This window comes from Triticum dicoccoides, chromosome 2A (assembly GCF_002162155.2).
Source record: "Triticum dicoccoides isolate Atlit2015 ecotype Zavitan chromosome 2A, WEW_v2.0, whole genome shotgun sequence".
Lineage (NCBI taxonomy): Eukaryota > Viridiplantae > Streptophyta > Magnoliopsida > Poales > Poaceae > Triticum > Triticum dicoccoides.
Window position 1 is genome coordinate 40127105 of NC_041382.1, and position 18276 is coordinate 40145380.

The 18276-nt window shown below is 48.6% G+C and overlaps 1 protein-coding gene and 1 pseudogene across 1 annotated transcript; both read right to left on the reverse strand.

Moving 5' to 3' along the window:
* Window positions 1-467: 467 nt before the first annotated feature.
* LOC119358817 lies at window positions 468-5115 on the reverse strand (annotated as a pseudogene).
* A 3333-nt stretch (window positions 5116-8448) lies between these two features.
* Window positions 8449-9705, reverse strand: LOC119358818 (two-component response regulator ORR42-like). The gene is made up of 3 exons (XM_037625226.1): window positions 9635-9705; window positions 8948-9169; window positions 8449-8818 (listed from the first exon to the last, which is right to left on the reverse strand). Exons 2-3 carry the CDS (start codon window positions 9161-9163, stop codon window positions 8630-8632), a joined length of 405 nt encoding a protein of 134 aa, XP_037481123.1. The 5' UTR covers window positions 9164-9169; window positions 9635-9705; the 3' UTR covers window positions 8449-8629.
* Window positions 9706-18276: the final 8571 nt, after the last annotated feature.

Consider the following 18276-nt stretch of genomic DNA (forward strand, 5'->3'; position numbering starts at 1 on the left):
AGTGAAGTCTGAGAAGAATTGTTGAGAGGACCAACCTACAAACTTCAATGTCCTCTACAAGTAGTGCCTTGATAGAGGTGGGTCCTTTGGCCTTGAGCTGCATGATCACCTAAACGAATTACAAACACATGAATATATTCTATTCTTGATCTAAGTATGCCATATTAGTACTTGAAAGCACATTGTTATTCTTGAAAAGAATCAACTAGCAAAATCATAATATATTACTAAACTCATAGTTTACACATCGCATAACACAATGAAACAAAATTGTCTATTTCAAAAGAAACAATGAGAGAGAACAATCGATTGTGCCATGCATGCAAAGTTTACAATGGTCTAACATGAAGTTCTCGAAATCAAATGATACATTTGAACAAGCAACACAACAACGGAGACTGAAGCAAACATACATCAAAAAGTTATACATTATTGTTTCCTCCACCACTTAAGAAAGATGAATTGCGCTAGACCATGTCATTATTCTTCTTGTTGATGACCTCCTGAATGATAGGGCCAAGAGCATCCATCCTCATTGGTTTGGGCACAAATAAATCAGTACCAGCACTCATGAACGCCTCCATGGCATGGTCATCGGCAGAAACCCCAACCATCTTCACATCAGTTTACCCCGTAGCACGTGTCTTCACAATTGCCTGTCGAGCAATATAAATATTATATTGTATTTTTTGTAAATAAGAGGATTTTATTTATATATATACATGCCAAATACTTGCATATACAATGATATAGAATTAAGTACCTCTGGACCAGTCATGATGGGCATATTCTTATCGAACAAAACAATGCCAAACTTTTTCCCTGCAAGAAACAAATCAACAACTTCCTTCCCATTCATGGCTAGAGTAACCTCACAGTGAAGTTTGAGCAGAATTGTTCAGAGGACCAACCTACAAACTCCAATGTCCTCTATAAGTAGTACCTTGATAGAGGTGGGTCCTTTGGCCTTGAGCTCCATGATCACCTAAATGATGATACCGACGATCGAATCTCGAGCAAGTAACATACCAATGACAAAGGGAACAAAGTATGTTGTTATGCGGGTTGACCGATAAAGATCTTCATAGAATATGTAGGAGACAAATGAGCATCCAGGTTCCGCTATTGGTTATTGACCGGAGATGTGTCTCGGTCATGTCTACATAGTTCTCGAACCCGTAGGGTCCGGACGCTTAACGTTCGATGACGATTTGTATTATGAGTTATGTGATTTGATGATCGAAGTTTGTTCGGAGTCCCGGATGAGATCACGGACATGACGAGGATTCTCGAAATGGTCGAGAGGTAAAGATTCATATATATGACGATGGTATTTGGACACGGGAAGTGTTCTGAGTGATACCGGGTCACCAGATGCGGTTCCGGGCAACCCCCGACAAAGATATGGGCTTAATGGGCCAAGTAAGGGAACACACCAGCCCACAAGGGGCTAGTGCGCCCCCTATAGGGCCAGCCATGTGGGGAGAAATGGAAAGGAGAGGAGGAAAAGGAAAGTATGAAGTAGGACTCCTACTTCCTTCCTCTCCCCCCTCCTTCCTTTCCCACTTGTCCAAATATGGTAGGGGGGGCGAATTGGACTAGGGGCCCAAGTAGGATTCCTCCTACTTGGTCGCGCCCTAGGCTGCCTCCCTCCCTCTCCCTCCTTTATATACGTGGGGAGGGCACCCCTAGAAGACACATCAATCGTTCCTAGCCATGTGTGGTGCCCCCCTCCACAGTTAACACCTCAGTCATATTGTTTTAGTGCTTAGGCGAAGCCCTGCGCCGTAACTTCATCATCACCGTCACCACGCCGTTGTGCTGATGAAACTCTCTCTCGTCCTCAACTAGATCAAGAGCTCGAGGGGTGTCATCATGCTGAACGTGTGCTGAACACGGAGGTGCCGTACGTTCGGTACTTGGATCGGTTGGATCGTGAAGACGTTCGACTACATCAACCGCGTTACTAAACGCTTCCGCTTTCGGTCTACGAGGGTACATGGACACACTCTCCCCGCTCGTTGCTATGCATCTCCTAGATAGATTTTGCGTGATCGTAGGTAATTTTTTTGAAATACTATGTTCCCCAACAAATTCTTCCTCCCTGATTTTTTTCCTGGAAAAATAGGATTTTATGGCGTTGTTTCAGGGTCTGTGGGGCCACCAGGTGGGGACAACCCACCTGAGCGTGCCTGGAGGGGGGGGGGCTGGTAGGTTGTGCCCACCCAGGTGCCCCCCTCCGGTGGTTCTTGGCTCCAGAAATTATCTCATATAAAAATTCCTCGCAATTTTCGTTCCAATCCGAGAACTTTTATTTCTGCACAAAAACAACACCATGGTAGTTCTGCTGAAAATAGCGTCAGTCCGGGTTAGTATTTATTCAAATCATGCAAATTAGAGTCTAAAACAAGAGAAAAAGCGTTAGGAAAAGTAGATATGACGGAGATGTATCATGACTCATGTCCCCACATAAATATTTTCGATTGATGTTTATATGCAACTTAATGTTTCATACTAAGTTCATGTATTAAACTATGTGTCACCAAGTTACTAGAAGTTGCATGAGTTATAGTTCCAAATTTCGAATGTTGGCCAATATACTATAGTTAATATTTTATTTTGAGAGACGAGTTACAATGCATAAACTCACAACACACACACACCCTATGAAGGCGAACACATATACCTACCACTAGGAGCGGCAATGTGATGTTGAGTCAACAGATGTTGAGATTGACAATGCCACCACAAGCACTTCATTGTAAAAGTCCAAGTCATTGCATTGAAATAATAATGTAAGAAATACTGAACTAAATATAGAAAATATTTGAGCACCCATGCGATGTGTAGAACTTGAACCTCGGGTAGGCTTGTTGCTGTAGAAAGTACCTAGCCATCTAAGGCCAACTCCAATGCACGACTCCAACTAGTCTGGCCGCGTCCGTTTGGGGCTAAACAGACACAAAATACGACTCAACGCACGGGAGCAAATGGACAAATGTCCTTTTTCTGTCCGCTTTCAAACCACTCACGGTCCAAATTTGGGCCGCGTTTGCATCAAAAAGGACACGGGCGGACCAGTGCGACGCGTGCCCTTGTCCTCCCCTAGCCCGCCCGTTGGGGACATGGTTCTCCCTTTTTCTTCTCCTGCTCCCCTCCCCCTCGCCCCACCCCCACTATAGCCGCCGGCGCCATTTTCTCGGCCACCTCGCTGAGTCACTGTCTCACAGTCTAGCCCAGCTGACCATAACACAACGGTCGGATATGTGCCTCTCTCGCCCTGCACCGGTGGTCAACTGCTATATCTGTGGCCGCGGGATTTGGTGCACGCGGCTACCGGATTTGGCGAATCCGGACGCATGTGATTGCGCCCTGCCATGGATTGGCAGGGTACCGGTTCGCACAACCATGGCAACGACTCCGCGTCGCATGCAGGTACCGAATCTACCTCTTGCCGCTCGGATCTACCCCGGCGACGGTTCGCCAACAAAGACATGGCCGGCCTCTGTCCAGGCTAGGCCCTGGCCGAGCGGCTAGATGGTATTAATTTAGCTGATGTTCTTGATGGTCATTATGTGATTTTATGCATCTCTAATCAAAATGGAACCAATAAGAAGTTTTGATTATAGATTTAATGAGAAAATGTGAAAGTGCAATCATGCTCTTAATCAAATTTTGATGTTGATGACACAATACATACATGAGGCTAATTATGTTTGCTAAGTGAATACACATGATATTAGTCTCCTTGGCATCATTACGTAGGAATCATGGACACATCAAACGAGATATGACTCAAGAAGATGACAACAGAGAAGAAGTGTAGACTCTTTTATATAAATTTTGAATTACAAGGATCCCACAATATTAAGAGGGGATCCAAGTGGTATGTTCAAGATTTGTTCAAGTGTCAACATCATGTCACTATCATACTACAGGTACTGTAACGCCCCTATAAGTAAGCTATAGTGAATTCACCCTAATGATGCCCGGCCATATTGTTTTGCTAAGCTTATTGCCCCTTGATAAAAAAATCAAACTCAAATTCAAATTCAAATTGCATGTCAAATTAATATTTCTTCAAATAGTAAAACAATTGCAAATATTCACTTAGTAATTGTCATGAAGAAACCACCACCATTTGAAATATTTAAATGCCCTTAATACCATTTAAACAGAACCATCAACATTAAATTGATCCATTTCAATTTTAGAAAATATTTAAAAATTTCAAAATAAATTGAAACTTGGTGGGCTAGCTCAAAACATTGCCTACTATTTATGTGACAAGTTTCATCTACAACTAAAAGCATTTGGTATTAAAAGAAAATGCAAATTAGTAAAGAAAGTATAAGCATAAAAAAAGAAACGAAAAACAACAAAGACACACTCTGCACTTGGGCCATCACTGCATAGTGTGGCCTGGCCCAGCCCACCCAGGTTATCCCCTACCACAGTTCACAAAGGCGAGGTGGACTCCATGCGGCAACCCATGGCCAGGATGGCCACATGCCGGCCATCCAAACCTCCCTACGGCACCTATAGGACCCCTACGGCCACCTATTGAACCCGAGCTCACCATCTTCCCCCTCCGCGCCGCTTTTATTTTCTCCCACGCGAACCCGACTTTGCCTTCACCAGGGACGACCTCCTTCGCGTGGCCACCCAGCTCCTCCTCGTCAGAGTTCATGTCTAGGAGCTTCGTTGTCGTCGCCCATGTCGCCTACGGCCACGAGCTCAACTCAGGAGCCCCTACATCGCCGGAATCGACATTGTCTTCAAGCTCTGTCGCGTCGCTCGCTGCTCACCGACCAGAGCCTCGCCAACCCGTTTTGCACCTCTGTAGTCTCAATCTGAGCCCCGTCGTCTTTCGCCTCTATCTTTCTGCTCGCGTGCGCCCCCTATCTAGCTCCCTGGCCATTGACGGTGCTCGTTGCCACCATCCGCATCACCGCCGCAGCCACTACTTTCCAAGCTTGCATTCAAGCACCACATCGAGCTCCTAGGAACCCAACGCCGCCGTCCGTTCGCCTTGTCGTCCTCCGCAGCCTCGCCAGAGTCAACCCCAAGCTCCAACCGCCGCCTCGCCTTAACACCAATGCCAACTCCGACCATCTCCAGATGAACCGATGCCACCGTTGCACGCTCGCCGCTTCTCTGATTCAAATGCGTCCTCCGTGCGCAAAATGGTCGCTAGAGACGCAATCCCAAGCCCCACCATCGTTCTTGTGGTCGCCGGAGCTCTACCACCGGCGCGCCACCGCGTTTGGACTATCCCGAGTCACTGACACGTGGGCCTGGCCTACCAGGAACGTCATTAGCACTAACAAAAAGTGTAATATGTCACTCACACACGCCCCCCATATTAGCATTTACTTAACTTTAATAATACCCTATTAGTTAACCCTTTTCACTGACCACTAGGCCCCACCTCCAAGTTATAGTTAATTAAACTAATTAAAATGCTGACTAAACCCCTCTGACCAATGGGTCCCATTGGTCAGGTTTGACTAGTCAACCTGACTGTTGACTGCTGACTCAACAGTCAATATGCCCCACCTGTCAGTCACAATCCATAGTTACCGATTTATGCACGTGGTTATCATGTCTATGTAAGCTTCGTGTTCTCCTTTGTAATATTCGATTATGCTATGCAAAGGAAAATTAAGGATTACTATTCTTTGTACATATGTAGTGTATTTTTCATTCCAGTAGTAATAGTTCAAGTAGAGGCCAGATGTAGTGACATAGATGGTCGAAGGCTATTTGGGGCAGCTCCAAGCCCTACCTCGCTCGTGGTGCTCCTTGGTTGTCCATGAAGGACCTCCTCAACGAGATAATAGATCCCTAAACAAATTTCTCCATTTCCGTAGCAAGCTTCGCACCTTTTTTAATCAATTCGTTTGTTGGCGCCACGGGCTGCGGCACTCGACGGCGATGACCGGAGACACCCTCGGAGAGGAGGAAGAAGAACACCGAGAATTTTTCCGATGCACGAACGCCCGCCGCACGTGCGGCTTTTCTCTATTTCACCTCGAGCTCGAACTCGATGACCTTAGCAATTACACAAGGGTGGAGAGGGTTTTATACCCGCGAGCTCCGACACGCCGGGCCGCGTTCGAGCGCGCCCACCTGCCACTCGCCACATCCCGCGTGCTCCGGCTCACGCGCTCCGATCGCGCACGCACACGATCGCCGCGGCCATGCTGCGCGCCCGACGCGGTCCTCTCCCCCTGATCCCTCGCTAGCTAATCCACGCAGCCACGCGCGCACACACACACACACCTACACTCAGACACGCACGCACACACACCCGAGCCCCCCACGGGCCAGACCTGACGCGACCAGCGCATGCACACACACGCGCACGCTCTCAGCCCCGTCGTGGCTTATTTCCTACATTTCACCCCCTAAGCCACGACCTAGAGGAGGCCGGCGTCCTCGACGCTGACGTCCGGTAGCAACGCGCGCTCCGCCACCAGTTCCCTCCACAGCTGGGGCAGTCCCGCTTGAAATGGCAGCGCTCGCCGCACTTGTAGCAGTGCCTGCATCTGTTGCCGTCGTTGCCCGACGCCATGCTCCGTCCGTCGTCGTCGTCCCGAGCGCCGCCCTGCTGCCGCTCCTGCGCCCGCCACTGTGCCATGGTCAGGAGGAGTTGATCACCCCCGTGCCCGCCACCATCTTGTCCACGGCGCCGCGTCCGCTCGTCAAGCGCGCAGCCGCCCGAGCGCCTCGTCGAATGCCATCTTGTCGACGTTACAGAACTGCTCAATGCCGGCGACGACGGAGAACAAGCGGTCGCGGACGGTGTCCAGGAGCTTCTTCACGAGCGCCGCGTCGCCCAGCGTCTCCCCGAGGTCCGCATACCGCGCCATCATCGCCGCCAACCTCCCTGCATACACGTCCAGCCCCTCGCCATCCGCCATCTTCAGGCGATCGAACTCGCCGTGAAGCATCACCAGCCGGGCCGCCCGCACTCGATCGGCGCCGACGAACCTCACCTTCAGAGAGTCCCATACCTCTGTGGCGGTGAGCTTCGCCGCCACCGACAAAAGCACATCCTGCAGCAGCCCACCGAGGATCATCGCGCGCGCCGTCTTGCACTTCTTCGCGTTCACCGCCGGGTCGCCCGCCGGCGCCACCGCCTCCCACATCGTGTGGGCATCGAGAATTGCTTGCGCCTTGATCGCCCACACCGTGTAGTTGTCCGGCGTGAGCATCGGCATCGCCATCGACACCGAGCCCGCGCCTCCGCCGTGCGGCACGATCGCCATCACCGTCGACAAGCTCCCTCACCTCACTCTGATACCAAATATTGGCGCCACGGGCTGCAGCACTCGACAGCGATCACCAGAGACACGCTCGGAGAGGAGGAAGAGGAACACAAAGAATTTTTCCGGCGCACGAACGCCGGCCGTACGTACGGCTTTTCTGTATTTCACCTCATGCTTGAACTTGATCTCCTTAGCGATTACACAGGGGTGGAGAGGGTTTAAAACCCGCAAGCTCTGACACGCCGGGCCACGCTCGAACACGCCCACCTGCCACTCGCCACATCCCGGGCGCTCTGGCTTGCGCGCTCCGATCGCGCACGCACACGATCGCCGCGACCATGCTGCGCGCCTGACGCAGTCCTCCCCCCTATCCCTCGCTAGCTAACCCACGTAGCCACGCGCACACACACGCACTGACTCGCACACACATGCACACCTACACTTGGGCACGCGCGCACACCCGAGCCCGCCACGGGCCGGACCTGACGCGACCAGCGCATGCACACACACGCGCATGCTCTCAGCCCCGCCGTGGCTTATTTCCTACATCGTATATGCAGCTCGCACGTGCCCTCTTTCTTCTGCGTGAACCCGATTGGATGTATGGCGTGTTAATCTCAATCGTTGGAATTAGGAGACGACACAACGCTCCTCTGTACTTCCTTCGAGAACCTCATAGTAGATTGTAAAATTTTAAATGTATAACTCGTCAACACCAAGGAGGCTGAATGGCGGGGCTAGGGCCAAATGTCAAGTTTGTGCTTGCTGATGTTGCAAGAGGAGAAAGGTCGGGAAATAAATGTGGTAATGCCATAAATGCTAGGATTTCGAATAAGGGGTCTTTGAACCTTGCTGCAATCCGTAGACGCACTAGTAGTGAAACCTTTCTCAAGCAGATGGATGGATGCTTGGCAAGTTAATTTAACTTATATGGACATGGCAGAGATATGTGGGTGTTTGCCAATATTTTATTATAAAGGATCAGTGATGGATTACTAATAGCGGTCATTAATTGGATACGCCACACTGACCATTAACTAGTAGTCCGGACAATATAACAGTAAAAAAATATTGATAGTCAAATAATTTTCCTCTCAAAATGGTGCATGACTCACAACATGAAACCTGAGTTAGTGAGAAGCCTTGGCCAAAAACATAAAGACCTATAATCATATCGATCCAATATATCATAGGTACTTTATTATTATGGATAATGATGTCTTGCCATTAACATGAAGTTCTCGAAATCAAATGATACATTTGAAAAAGCAACACAACAACGGAGACTGAAGCAGACATAGATCGAAAAGTTATGAATTATTATTTCCTCCACCACTTAAGCAAGATGAATTGCGCTAGACCATCTCATTCTTCTTCTTGTTGATGACCTCCTGAATGATAGGGCCAAGAGCCTCCATCCTCATTGGTTTGGGCACAAATAAATCAGCACCAGCACTCATGAACGCCTCCATGGCATGGTTATCGGCAGAAACCCCAACCATCTTCACATTAGTTTCCCCCATAGCACGAATCTTCACAATTGCCTGTCGAGCAATATAAAAATTATATTATATATATATATATATATATATATATATATATATATATATATATATATATATATATATATATATGCCAAATACTTGCATATACAGTGATATAGAATTAAGTACCTCTGGACCAGTCATGATAGGCATATTCTTATCGAACAAAACAATGTCAAACTTTTTCCCCGCAAGGAACAAATCAACAGCTTCCTTCCCATTCATGGCTAGAGTAACCTCACAGTGAAGTCTGAGCAGAATTGTTGAGAGGACCAACCTACAAACTCCAATGTCCTCTACAAGTAGTGCCTTGATAGAGGTGGATCCTTTGGCCTTGAGCTCCATGATCACCTAAATGAATTACAAACACATGAACATATTGTTTTCTTGATCCATGCATGCCATATTAGTACTTGCAAGCACATTGTTATTCTTGAAAAGAATCAACTAGCAAAATCTTAATATATTACTAAACTCATAGTTTAAACATCGCATAACACAATGAAACAAAATTGTCTATTTCAAATGAAACAATGACAGGACTGAAAAAACCGATGCGCCAAGATAACATCAACATGCCAGCAATAATATATAAATGCATATAGATGGGTGCTAAGAACAACAACCATGAAGATATTGATTAATAGATCAAATTAAAATGAATACTTCCACCCTATACTATTATAGATCCACCTGTAACATTCTCATGGATGTAAATCATGGACACTAAAAGCACCAGAAGCCTCATGATGAAACTAAAAGCACCAGAAGCCTAATGATAAAACAAGGCAGGGAAACAAATAATGGAACATGTACCTGATGGTTAGAGCCAGATGGTGCTGGAGGAGATTGGGGATCTTCCTACTCTTCCCACTAGATAGTGTGGTGGTTGGGTGCTGGTATGCCTCGTATGACAAGGTATTTATAGATGGGAAAAGGTACGTGTGGCCAATGGACAACCTATCTCCACCGCCTTCACAAGCGTAGAAAATCCGCACCGATCTTCGCCCAAGTATAAATGGAGAAATCAATATTGGTCGCGAATATTTTGTTATTAATGACTCGTGTCCCCACCGAATCTACCTCTTGCCGCTCGGTTCTATACCCCGGCTATGGTTTGCCAGCAAAGACATGGCCGGCCTCTGTCCAGGCTGGGCCTGGCCCAGCGGCTAGACGGTATTAATTTAGATGATGTTCTTGATGGTCATTATGTGATTTTATGCATCTTTAATCAAAATGGAACCAATAAGAAGTTCTGATTATAGATTTAATGAGCAAATGTGAAAGTGCAATCATGCTCTTAATCAAATTTTGATGTTGATGACAAAATACATACATGAGACTAATTATATTTGCTAAGTGAATACACATGATATTAGTCTTGTTGGCATCATTATGTAGGGATCATGGATACATCAAACAAGATATGGACTCAAGAAGATGACAACAGAGAAGAAGTGTAGACTCCTTTATATAAATTTTGAGTCACAAGGATCCGGCACTATTAAGAGGGGATCCAAGTGGTATTTTCAAGATTTGTTCAAGTGTCAACATCATGCCACTATCATACTACAGGTATTGTAACGCCCCTATAATTAAGCTATAGAGAATTCACCCTAATGATGCCCTTTCGCGTGGCCACCGAGCTCCTCCTCATCTGAGTTCATATCTAGGATCTTCGCCGTCGTCGCCCACGTCGCGTGCGGCCATGAGCTCAAGTCAGGAGCCCCTACATCGCCGGAATCGACGTCGTCGTCAAGCTCTGTCGTGCCGCTCGCTGCTCACCGACCAGAGCATCGCCAACCCGCTTTGCACCTCTATAGTCTCACTATGAGCCCCGTCGTCTTTCCTCTCTATCTTTCTGCTCGTGTGCGCCCCCTAGCTAGCTCCCTGGCCATTGACCGTGCTCGTTGCCACCATCCGCATCACCGCCACAGCCACTACATTCGAAGCTTGCATTCGAGCACCACATTGAGCTCCTGAAGCTCCTAGGAACCCAACGCCGTCGTCCGTTCACCTTGTCGTCCTCCGCAGCCTCGCCAGCGTCCACCCCAAGCTCCAACTGCCGCCTCGCCTTAACGCCAATGCTAACTCTGGCCATCTCCAGTTGAACTGATGCCACCGTTGCACGCTCGCCGCTTCTCTGATTCAAATGCGTCCTCTGTGCGCAAAATGGTCGCTAGAGACGCAATCTCGAGCCCCACCACCGTTCTTGTGGTCGCCGGAGTTGTACCGCCGGCGCGGCACCGCCTTTGGACTGTCCTGAGTCACTGACACGTGGGCCCGGCCTACCAGGAACGTCTTTAGCACTAACAAAAAGTGTAATATGTCACTCACACATGGCCCCCATATTAGCATTTACTTAGTTTAAATAATACCCTATAAATTAACCCCATACTAACAAAAAGCTCTGTCGTGCCGCTCGCTGCTCACCGACCAGAGCATCGCCAACCCGCTTTGCACCTCTATAGTCTCACTATGAGCCCCGTCGTCTTTCCTCTCTATCTTTCTGCTCGTGTGCGCCCCCTAGCTAGCTCCCTGGCCATTGACCGTGCTCGTTGCCACCATCCGCATCACCGCCACAGCCACTACATTCGAAGCTTGCATTCGAGCACCACATTGAGCTCCTGAAGCTCCTAGGAACCCAACGCCGCCGTCCGTTCACCTTGTCGTCCTCCGCAGCCTCGCCAGCGTCCACCCCAAGCTCCAACTGCCGCCTCGCCTTAACGCCAATGCTAACTCTGGCCATCTCCAGTTGAACTGATGCCACCGTTGCACGCTCGCCGCTTCTCTGATTCAAATGCGTCCTCTGTGCGCAAAATGGTCGCTAGAGACGCAATCTCGAGCCCCACCACCGTTCTTGTGGTCGCCGGAGTTGTACCGCCGGCGCGGCACCGCCTTTGGACTGTCCTGAGTCACTGACACGTGGGCCCGGCCTACCAGGAACGTCTTTAGCACTAACAAAAAGTGTAATATGTCACTCACACACGGCCCCCGTATTAGCATTTACTTAGTTTAAATAATACCCTATAAATTAACCCTTGTCACTAACCACTAGGCCCCACCTCCTAATTATAGTTAATTGAACTAATTAAAATGCTGACAAAACCCCGCTGACCAGTGGGTTCCATTGGTCAGGTTTGACCAGTCAACCTAACTGTTGACTGCTGACTCAACAGTCAATACCCCCCCCCCCCTTCAGTCACAATCCATATTTTACGATTTATGCATGTACTTCCGTTGGTTATCATGTCTATGTAAGCTTGTGTTCTCCTTTGTAATATTCGATTATGCGATGCAAAGAAAAATCAAGGATTACTATTCTTTGTACCTATGTAGTGTATTTTTCATTCCAGTAATAATAGTTAAAGTAGAGGCCAGATGTAGTGACATAGATGGTCGAAGGCTATTTGGGGCAGCCCCAAGCCCTACCTCGCTGGTGGTGCTCCTTGGTTGTTCAAGAAGGATCTCCTCAACGAGATAATAGATCCCTAAACTAACTTTACTTCTCCATTTCCGTAGCAAGCTTCGCTCCTTTTTTGATCAATTCATTTGTTGGCGCCACGAGGCTGCAGCACTCGACAGCGATCACAGGAGACACACTCGGAGAGGAGGAAGAAGAACACGGGGAATTTTTTCGGCGCACGAACGTCGGCCGCACGTACGGCTTTTCTGTATTTCACCTCGAGCTCTAACTCAATCTCCACAGCGATTACAGAGGGATGGAGAGGGTTTTATACCCACGAGCTCTGACACGTCGGGCCGCGCTCGAATATGCCCACCTACCACTCGTCATGCCCAGCGCGCTCCGGCTCTCGCACTCCGATCGCCGCGGCCATGTTGCGCGCCCGACGCGGTCCTCTCCCCCTGATCCCTCGTTAGCTAACCTACGCAGCCACGCACACACGTGCTGACTCGCACACTGATACGTCTCCAACGTATTTATAATTTTTGATTGCTCCATGCTATTATATATTCTGTTTTGGATGTTTAATGGGTTTATTTATACACTTTTATATTATTTTTGGGACTAACCTATTAACCGGAGGCCCAGCCCCAATTGCTGTTTTTTTTGCCTATTTCAGTGTTTCGCAGAAAAGGAATATCAAACGGAGTCCAAACGGAATGAAACCTTCGGGAGAGTTACTTTTGGAACAAACGTGATCCAGAGGACTTGGAGTGGACGTTAAGAAATAACCGAGGAGGCCACGAGGCAGGGGGCGCACCTACCCCCCTGGGCGCGCCCTCCACCCTCGTGGGCCCCTCGTGGCCCCCTGACCGACTTCTTTTGCCTATATATATATATCCATATACCCTAAAAACATCGGGAACAGAATAGATCGGGAGTTCCGCCGCTGCAAGCCTCTGTAGCCACCAAAAACCAATCGGGACCCTGTTCCGGCACCCTACCGGAGGGAGGATCCCTCACCGGTGGCCGTCTTCATCATCCCGGCGCTCTCCATGATGAGGAGGGAGTAGTTCAATCTCAGGGCTGAGGGTATGTGCCAGTAGCTATGTGTTTGATATCTCTCTCTCTCTCTCATGTTCTTGAGATGGTACGATCTTGATGTACCGCGAGCTTTGCTATTATAGTTGGATCTTATGATGTTTCTCCCCCTCTACTCTCTTGTAATGGATTGAGTTTTCACTTTGAAGTGATCTTATCGGATTGAGTCTTTAAGGATTTGAGAACACTTGATGTATGTCTTGCATGTGCTTATCTGTGGTGACAATGGGATATCACGTGATCCACTTGATGTATGTTTTGGTGATCAACTTGCGAGTTCCGTGAACTTATGCATAGGGGTTGGAACACGTTTTCTTCTTGACTCTCCGGTAGAAACTTTGGGGCACTCTTTGAAGTTCTATGTGTTTGTTGAATAGATGAATCTGAGATTGTTTGATGCATATCGTATAATCATACCCACGGGTACTTGAGGTGACATTGGAGTATCTAGGTGACATTAGGGTTTTGGTTGATTTGTATCTTAAGGTGTTATTGTAGTACAAACTCTATGATAGATTGAACGGAAAGAATAGCTTCGTGTTATTTTACTACGGACTCTTGAATAGATCGATCAGAAAGAATAACTTTGAGGTGATTTCGTACCCTACAATAATCTCTTCGTTTGTTCTCCTCTATTAGTGGCTTTGGAGTGACTCTTTGTTGCATGTTGAGGGGTAGTTATATGATCCAATTATGTTATTATTGTGAGAGAACTTGCACGAGTGAAAGTATGAACCCTAGGCCTTGTTTCAACGCATTGCAATACCGTTTACGCTCACTTTTATCGCTTGTTACCTTGCTGTTTTTTTATTTTCAGATTACAAAAACCTATATCTACCATCCACATTGCACTTTATCACCATCTCTTCGCCGAACTAGTGCACCTATACAATTTACCATTGTATTGGGTGTGTTGGGGACACAAGAGACCCTTTATTATTTGGTTCCAGGGTTGTTTGAGAGACACCATCTTCATCCTACGCCTCCCACGGATTGATAAACCTTAGGTCATCCATTTGACGGAAATTTGCTACTGTCCTACAAACCTCTACACTTGGAGGCCCGACAACGTCTACAAGAATAAGGTTGCGTAGTAGACATCACACACACATGCATACCTACACTCGGGCACACACGCACACACCCGAGCCCGCCACGGGCCGGACCTGACGCGACCAGGACATGCACACACACGCGCACGCTCTCAGCCCCGCCGTGGCTTATTTCCTACATTTCACCCCCTAAGCCATGGCCTAGAGGAGGCCGACGTCCTTGATGCCGACGTCCGCCAGCAACGCGCGCTCCGTTGCCGGCTCCCTCCGCGGCTGGGGGAAGTCCCGCTTGAAATGGCCGCACTCGCCGCACTTGTAGCGGCGCACGCGTCTGTTGCCGCCGTTGCTCGACGCCATGCTCCGCCCGTCGTCGTCGTCCCGAGCACCGCTCCCACGCGCGCCCTTCTGCGCTCCCGCGCCCGCCACTACGCCATGGTTAGGAGGAGATGATCACCCCCGCGCTCGCCGCCGTCTTGTCCATGGCGCCGCATCCGCTCATCAAACGCACGCAGCCGCCCGAGCGCCTCATCGAATGCCATCTCGTCGATGTTGCAGAACTGCTGAATGCCGGCGACGACGGGGAACAAGCGTTTGAGGACGGTGTCCAGGAGCTTCTTCACGTGCGCCGCATCGCCCAGCTTCTCCCCGAGGTTCGCGTATCGCGCTGTCAACGCAGGCAACCTCCCTGCATACGCGTCCAGCCCCTCGCCGTCCGCCATCTTCAAGCGATCGAACTCGCCACAGAGCGTCGCCAGCCGGGCTGCCCACACCCGATCGGCGCCGATGAACCTCACCTTCAGAGAGTCCCATACCTCTGTGGCGGTGAGCATGATCGCCACCGACAGCAGCACATCCTGCGGCAGCCCATCGAGGATCATCGCGCACGCCGTCTTGCACTTCTTCGCGTTCACCGCCGTGTTGCCCGCCGGCGCCACCGCCTCCCACAGCGTGTGGGCATCGAGGATCGCCTGCGCCTTGATCACCCACGCCATGTAGTTATCCGACGTGAGCATCGGCATCGACATCGACACCGAGCCCGCGCCTCCGCCGTGCGGCATAATTGCCATCGCCGTCGACGAGCTCCCTCGCCTCGCTCTGATACCAAATGTTGGCGCCACAGGCTGCGACACTCGACGGCGATCACCGAAGACACGCTCGGAGAGGAGGAAGAAGAACACAGAGAATTTTTTCGACGCACGAACGACCGCTATCGGTGTCAAAACCGGCAGATCTCGGGTAGGGGATCCCAAATTGTGCGTCTAAGGTCGATGGTAACAGGAGACAGGTGAAACAATGTTTACCCAGGTTCGGGCCCTCTCTATGGAGGTAATACCCTACTTCCTGCTTGATTGATTTTTATGAATATGAGTATTACAAGGGTTGATCTACCACGAGATCGTAATGGCTAAAACCCTAGAAGTCTAGCCTGTATGACTATGATTATGATGATTGTTATCTACGGACCTAGCCCTCCGGTTTATATTGACACCGGAGAGATCTAGGTTCAAGAAGGACCTCCTCAATGAGATAATAGATCCCTAAACTAACTTTACTTCTCCATTTCCGTAGCAAGCTTCGCTCCTTTTTTGATCAATTCGTTTGTTGGCGCCACGGGCTGCAGCACTCGACGGCGATCACATGAGACACACTCGGAGAGGAGGAAGAAGAACACGGAAAAATTTTCCGGCGCACGAACACCGGCCGCACGAACACCGGCTCTCCTCAGCGATTACACAGGGGCGGAGAGGGTTTTATACCCGTGAGCTCCGACACGCCGGGCCGCGCTCGAATATGCCCACCTACCACTCGCCACGTCCCACGTGCTCCGGCTCGCACGCTCCGATCGCGCAAGCAGACGATCACCGCGGCGATGCTGCGCGCCCGACGCGGTCCTCTCCGCCTGATCCCTTGTTAGGTAACCCACGCAGCCACACACACACGCGCGTTGACTCACACACCGATACGTCTCCAACGTATCTATAATTTTTGATTGCTCCATGCTATTATATATTCTGTTTTGGATGTTTCATGGGCTTATTTATACACTTTTATATTATTTTTGGGACTAACCTATTAACCGGAGGCCCGGCCCTAATTGATGTTTTTTTGCCTATTTCAGTGTTTCGCAGAAAAGGAATATCAAACGAAGTCCAAACGGAATGAAACCTTCTGGAGAGTTATTTTTGGAACAAACGTGATCGAGAGGACTTGGAGTGGACGTCAAGAAATCACCGAGGAGGCCACAAGGCAGGGGGCGCGCCTACCCCTCCTGGGCGCGCCCTCCACCCTCGTGGGCCCCTCATGGCTCCCCTGACTGACTTCTTTCGCCTATATATATCCATATACCCTAAAAACATCGGGGAACAGAATAGATCAGGAGTTCCGCCGCCGCAAGCCTCTATAGCAACCAAAAACCAATCGGGACCCTGTTCCGGCACCCAGCCGGAGGAGGGATCCCTTACCGGTGGCCATCTTCATCATCCCGGCACTCTCCATGACGTGGAGGGAGTAGTTCACCCTCGGGGCTGAAGGATGTACCAGTAGCTATGTGTTTGATCTCTCTCTCTCTCTCGTGTTCTTGAGATGGTACGATCTTGATGTACCGCGAGCTTTGCTATTATAGTTGGATCTTATGATGTTTGTCCCCCTCTACTCTCTTGTAATGGATTGATTTTTCCCTTTGAAGTGATCTTATTGGATTGAGTCTTTAAGGATTTGAGAACACTTGATGTATGTCTTGCATCTGCTTATCTGTGGTGACAATGGGATATCACGTGATCCACTTGATGTATGTTTTGGTGATCAACTTGCGAGTTCCGTGAACTTATGCATAGGGGTTGGCACACGTTTTCGTCTTGACTCTCCGGTAGAAACTTTGGGGCACTCTTTGAAGTTCTATGTGTTGGTTGAATATATGAATCTGAGATTGTTTGATGCATATCGTATAATCATACCCACGGATACTTGAGGTGACATTGGAGTATCTAGGTGACATTAGGGTTTTGGTTGATTTCTATCTTAAGGTGTTATTCTAGTACGAACTCTATGATAGATTGAACGGAAAGAATATCTTCGTGTTATTTTACTACAGACTCTTGAATAGGTCGATCAGAAAGAATAACTTTGAGCTGGTTTCGTACCTACAATAATCTCTTCGTTTATTCTTCTCTATTAGTGACTTTGGAGTGACTCTTTGTTGCATGTTGAGGGGTAGTTATATGATACAATTATGTTATTATTGTTGAGAGAACTTGCACTAGTGAAAGTATGAACCCTAGGCCTTGTTTCAACGCATTGCAATACCATTTACGCTCACTTTTATCGCCTGTTACCTTGCTGTTTTTATATTTTCAGATTACAAAAACCTATATCTACCATCCATATTGCACTTGTATCACCATCTCTTCGCCGAACTAGTGCACCTATACAATTTACCATTGTATTGGGTGTGTTGGGGACACAAGAGACTCTTTATTATTTGGTTGTCGGGTTGTTTGAGAGAGACCATCTTCATCCTACGCCTCCCACGGATTGATAAACCATAGGTCATCCACTTGAGGGAAATTTGCTACTGTCCTACAAATCTCTGCACTTGGTGGCCCAACAACGTCTACAAGAAGAATGTTGCCGATACGTCTTCGTCGTATCTACTTTTCCAAACACTTTTGCCCTTGTTTTGGACTCTAACTTGCATGATTTGAATGGAACTAATCCGGACTGACACTGTTTTCAGCAGAATTGCCATGATGTTGTTTTATGTGTAGATAACAAAAGTTCTCGGAATGACCTGAAACTACACGGAACATCTAGTTAAAAATAATAAAAAATCCTTGCCAAAGATGAAGACCAGGGGGCCCACATCCTGTCCATGAGGGTGGGGGGCGCCCCCCCTAGGGCGC

Bases quoted from the DNA above. Each gene is read 5' to 3' on its own strand.
- LOC119358818 (XM_037625226.1), bottom strand. From the start codon at position 9,163: ATGGAGCTCAAGGCCAAAGGATCCACCTCTATCAAGGCACTACTTGTA. The intron at 8,819-8,947 runs GTACTTAATTCT...ATTGCTCGACAG, and splicing joins CTATCATGACTGGTCCAGAG to GCAATTGTGAAGATTCGTGC.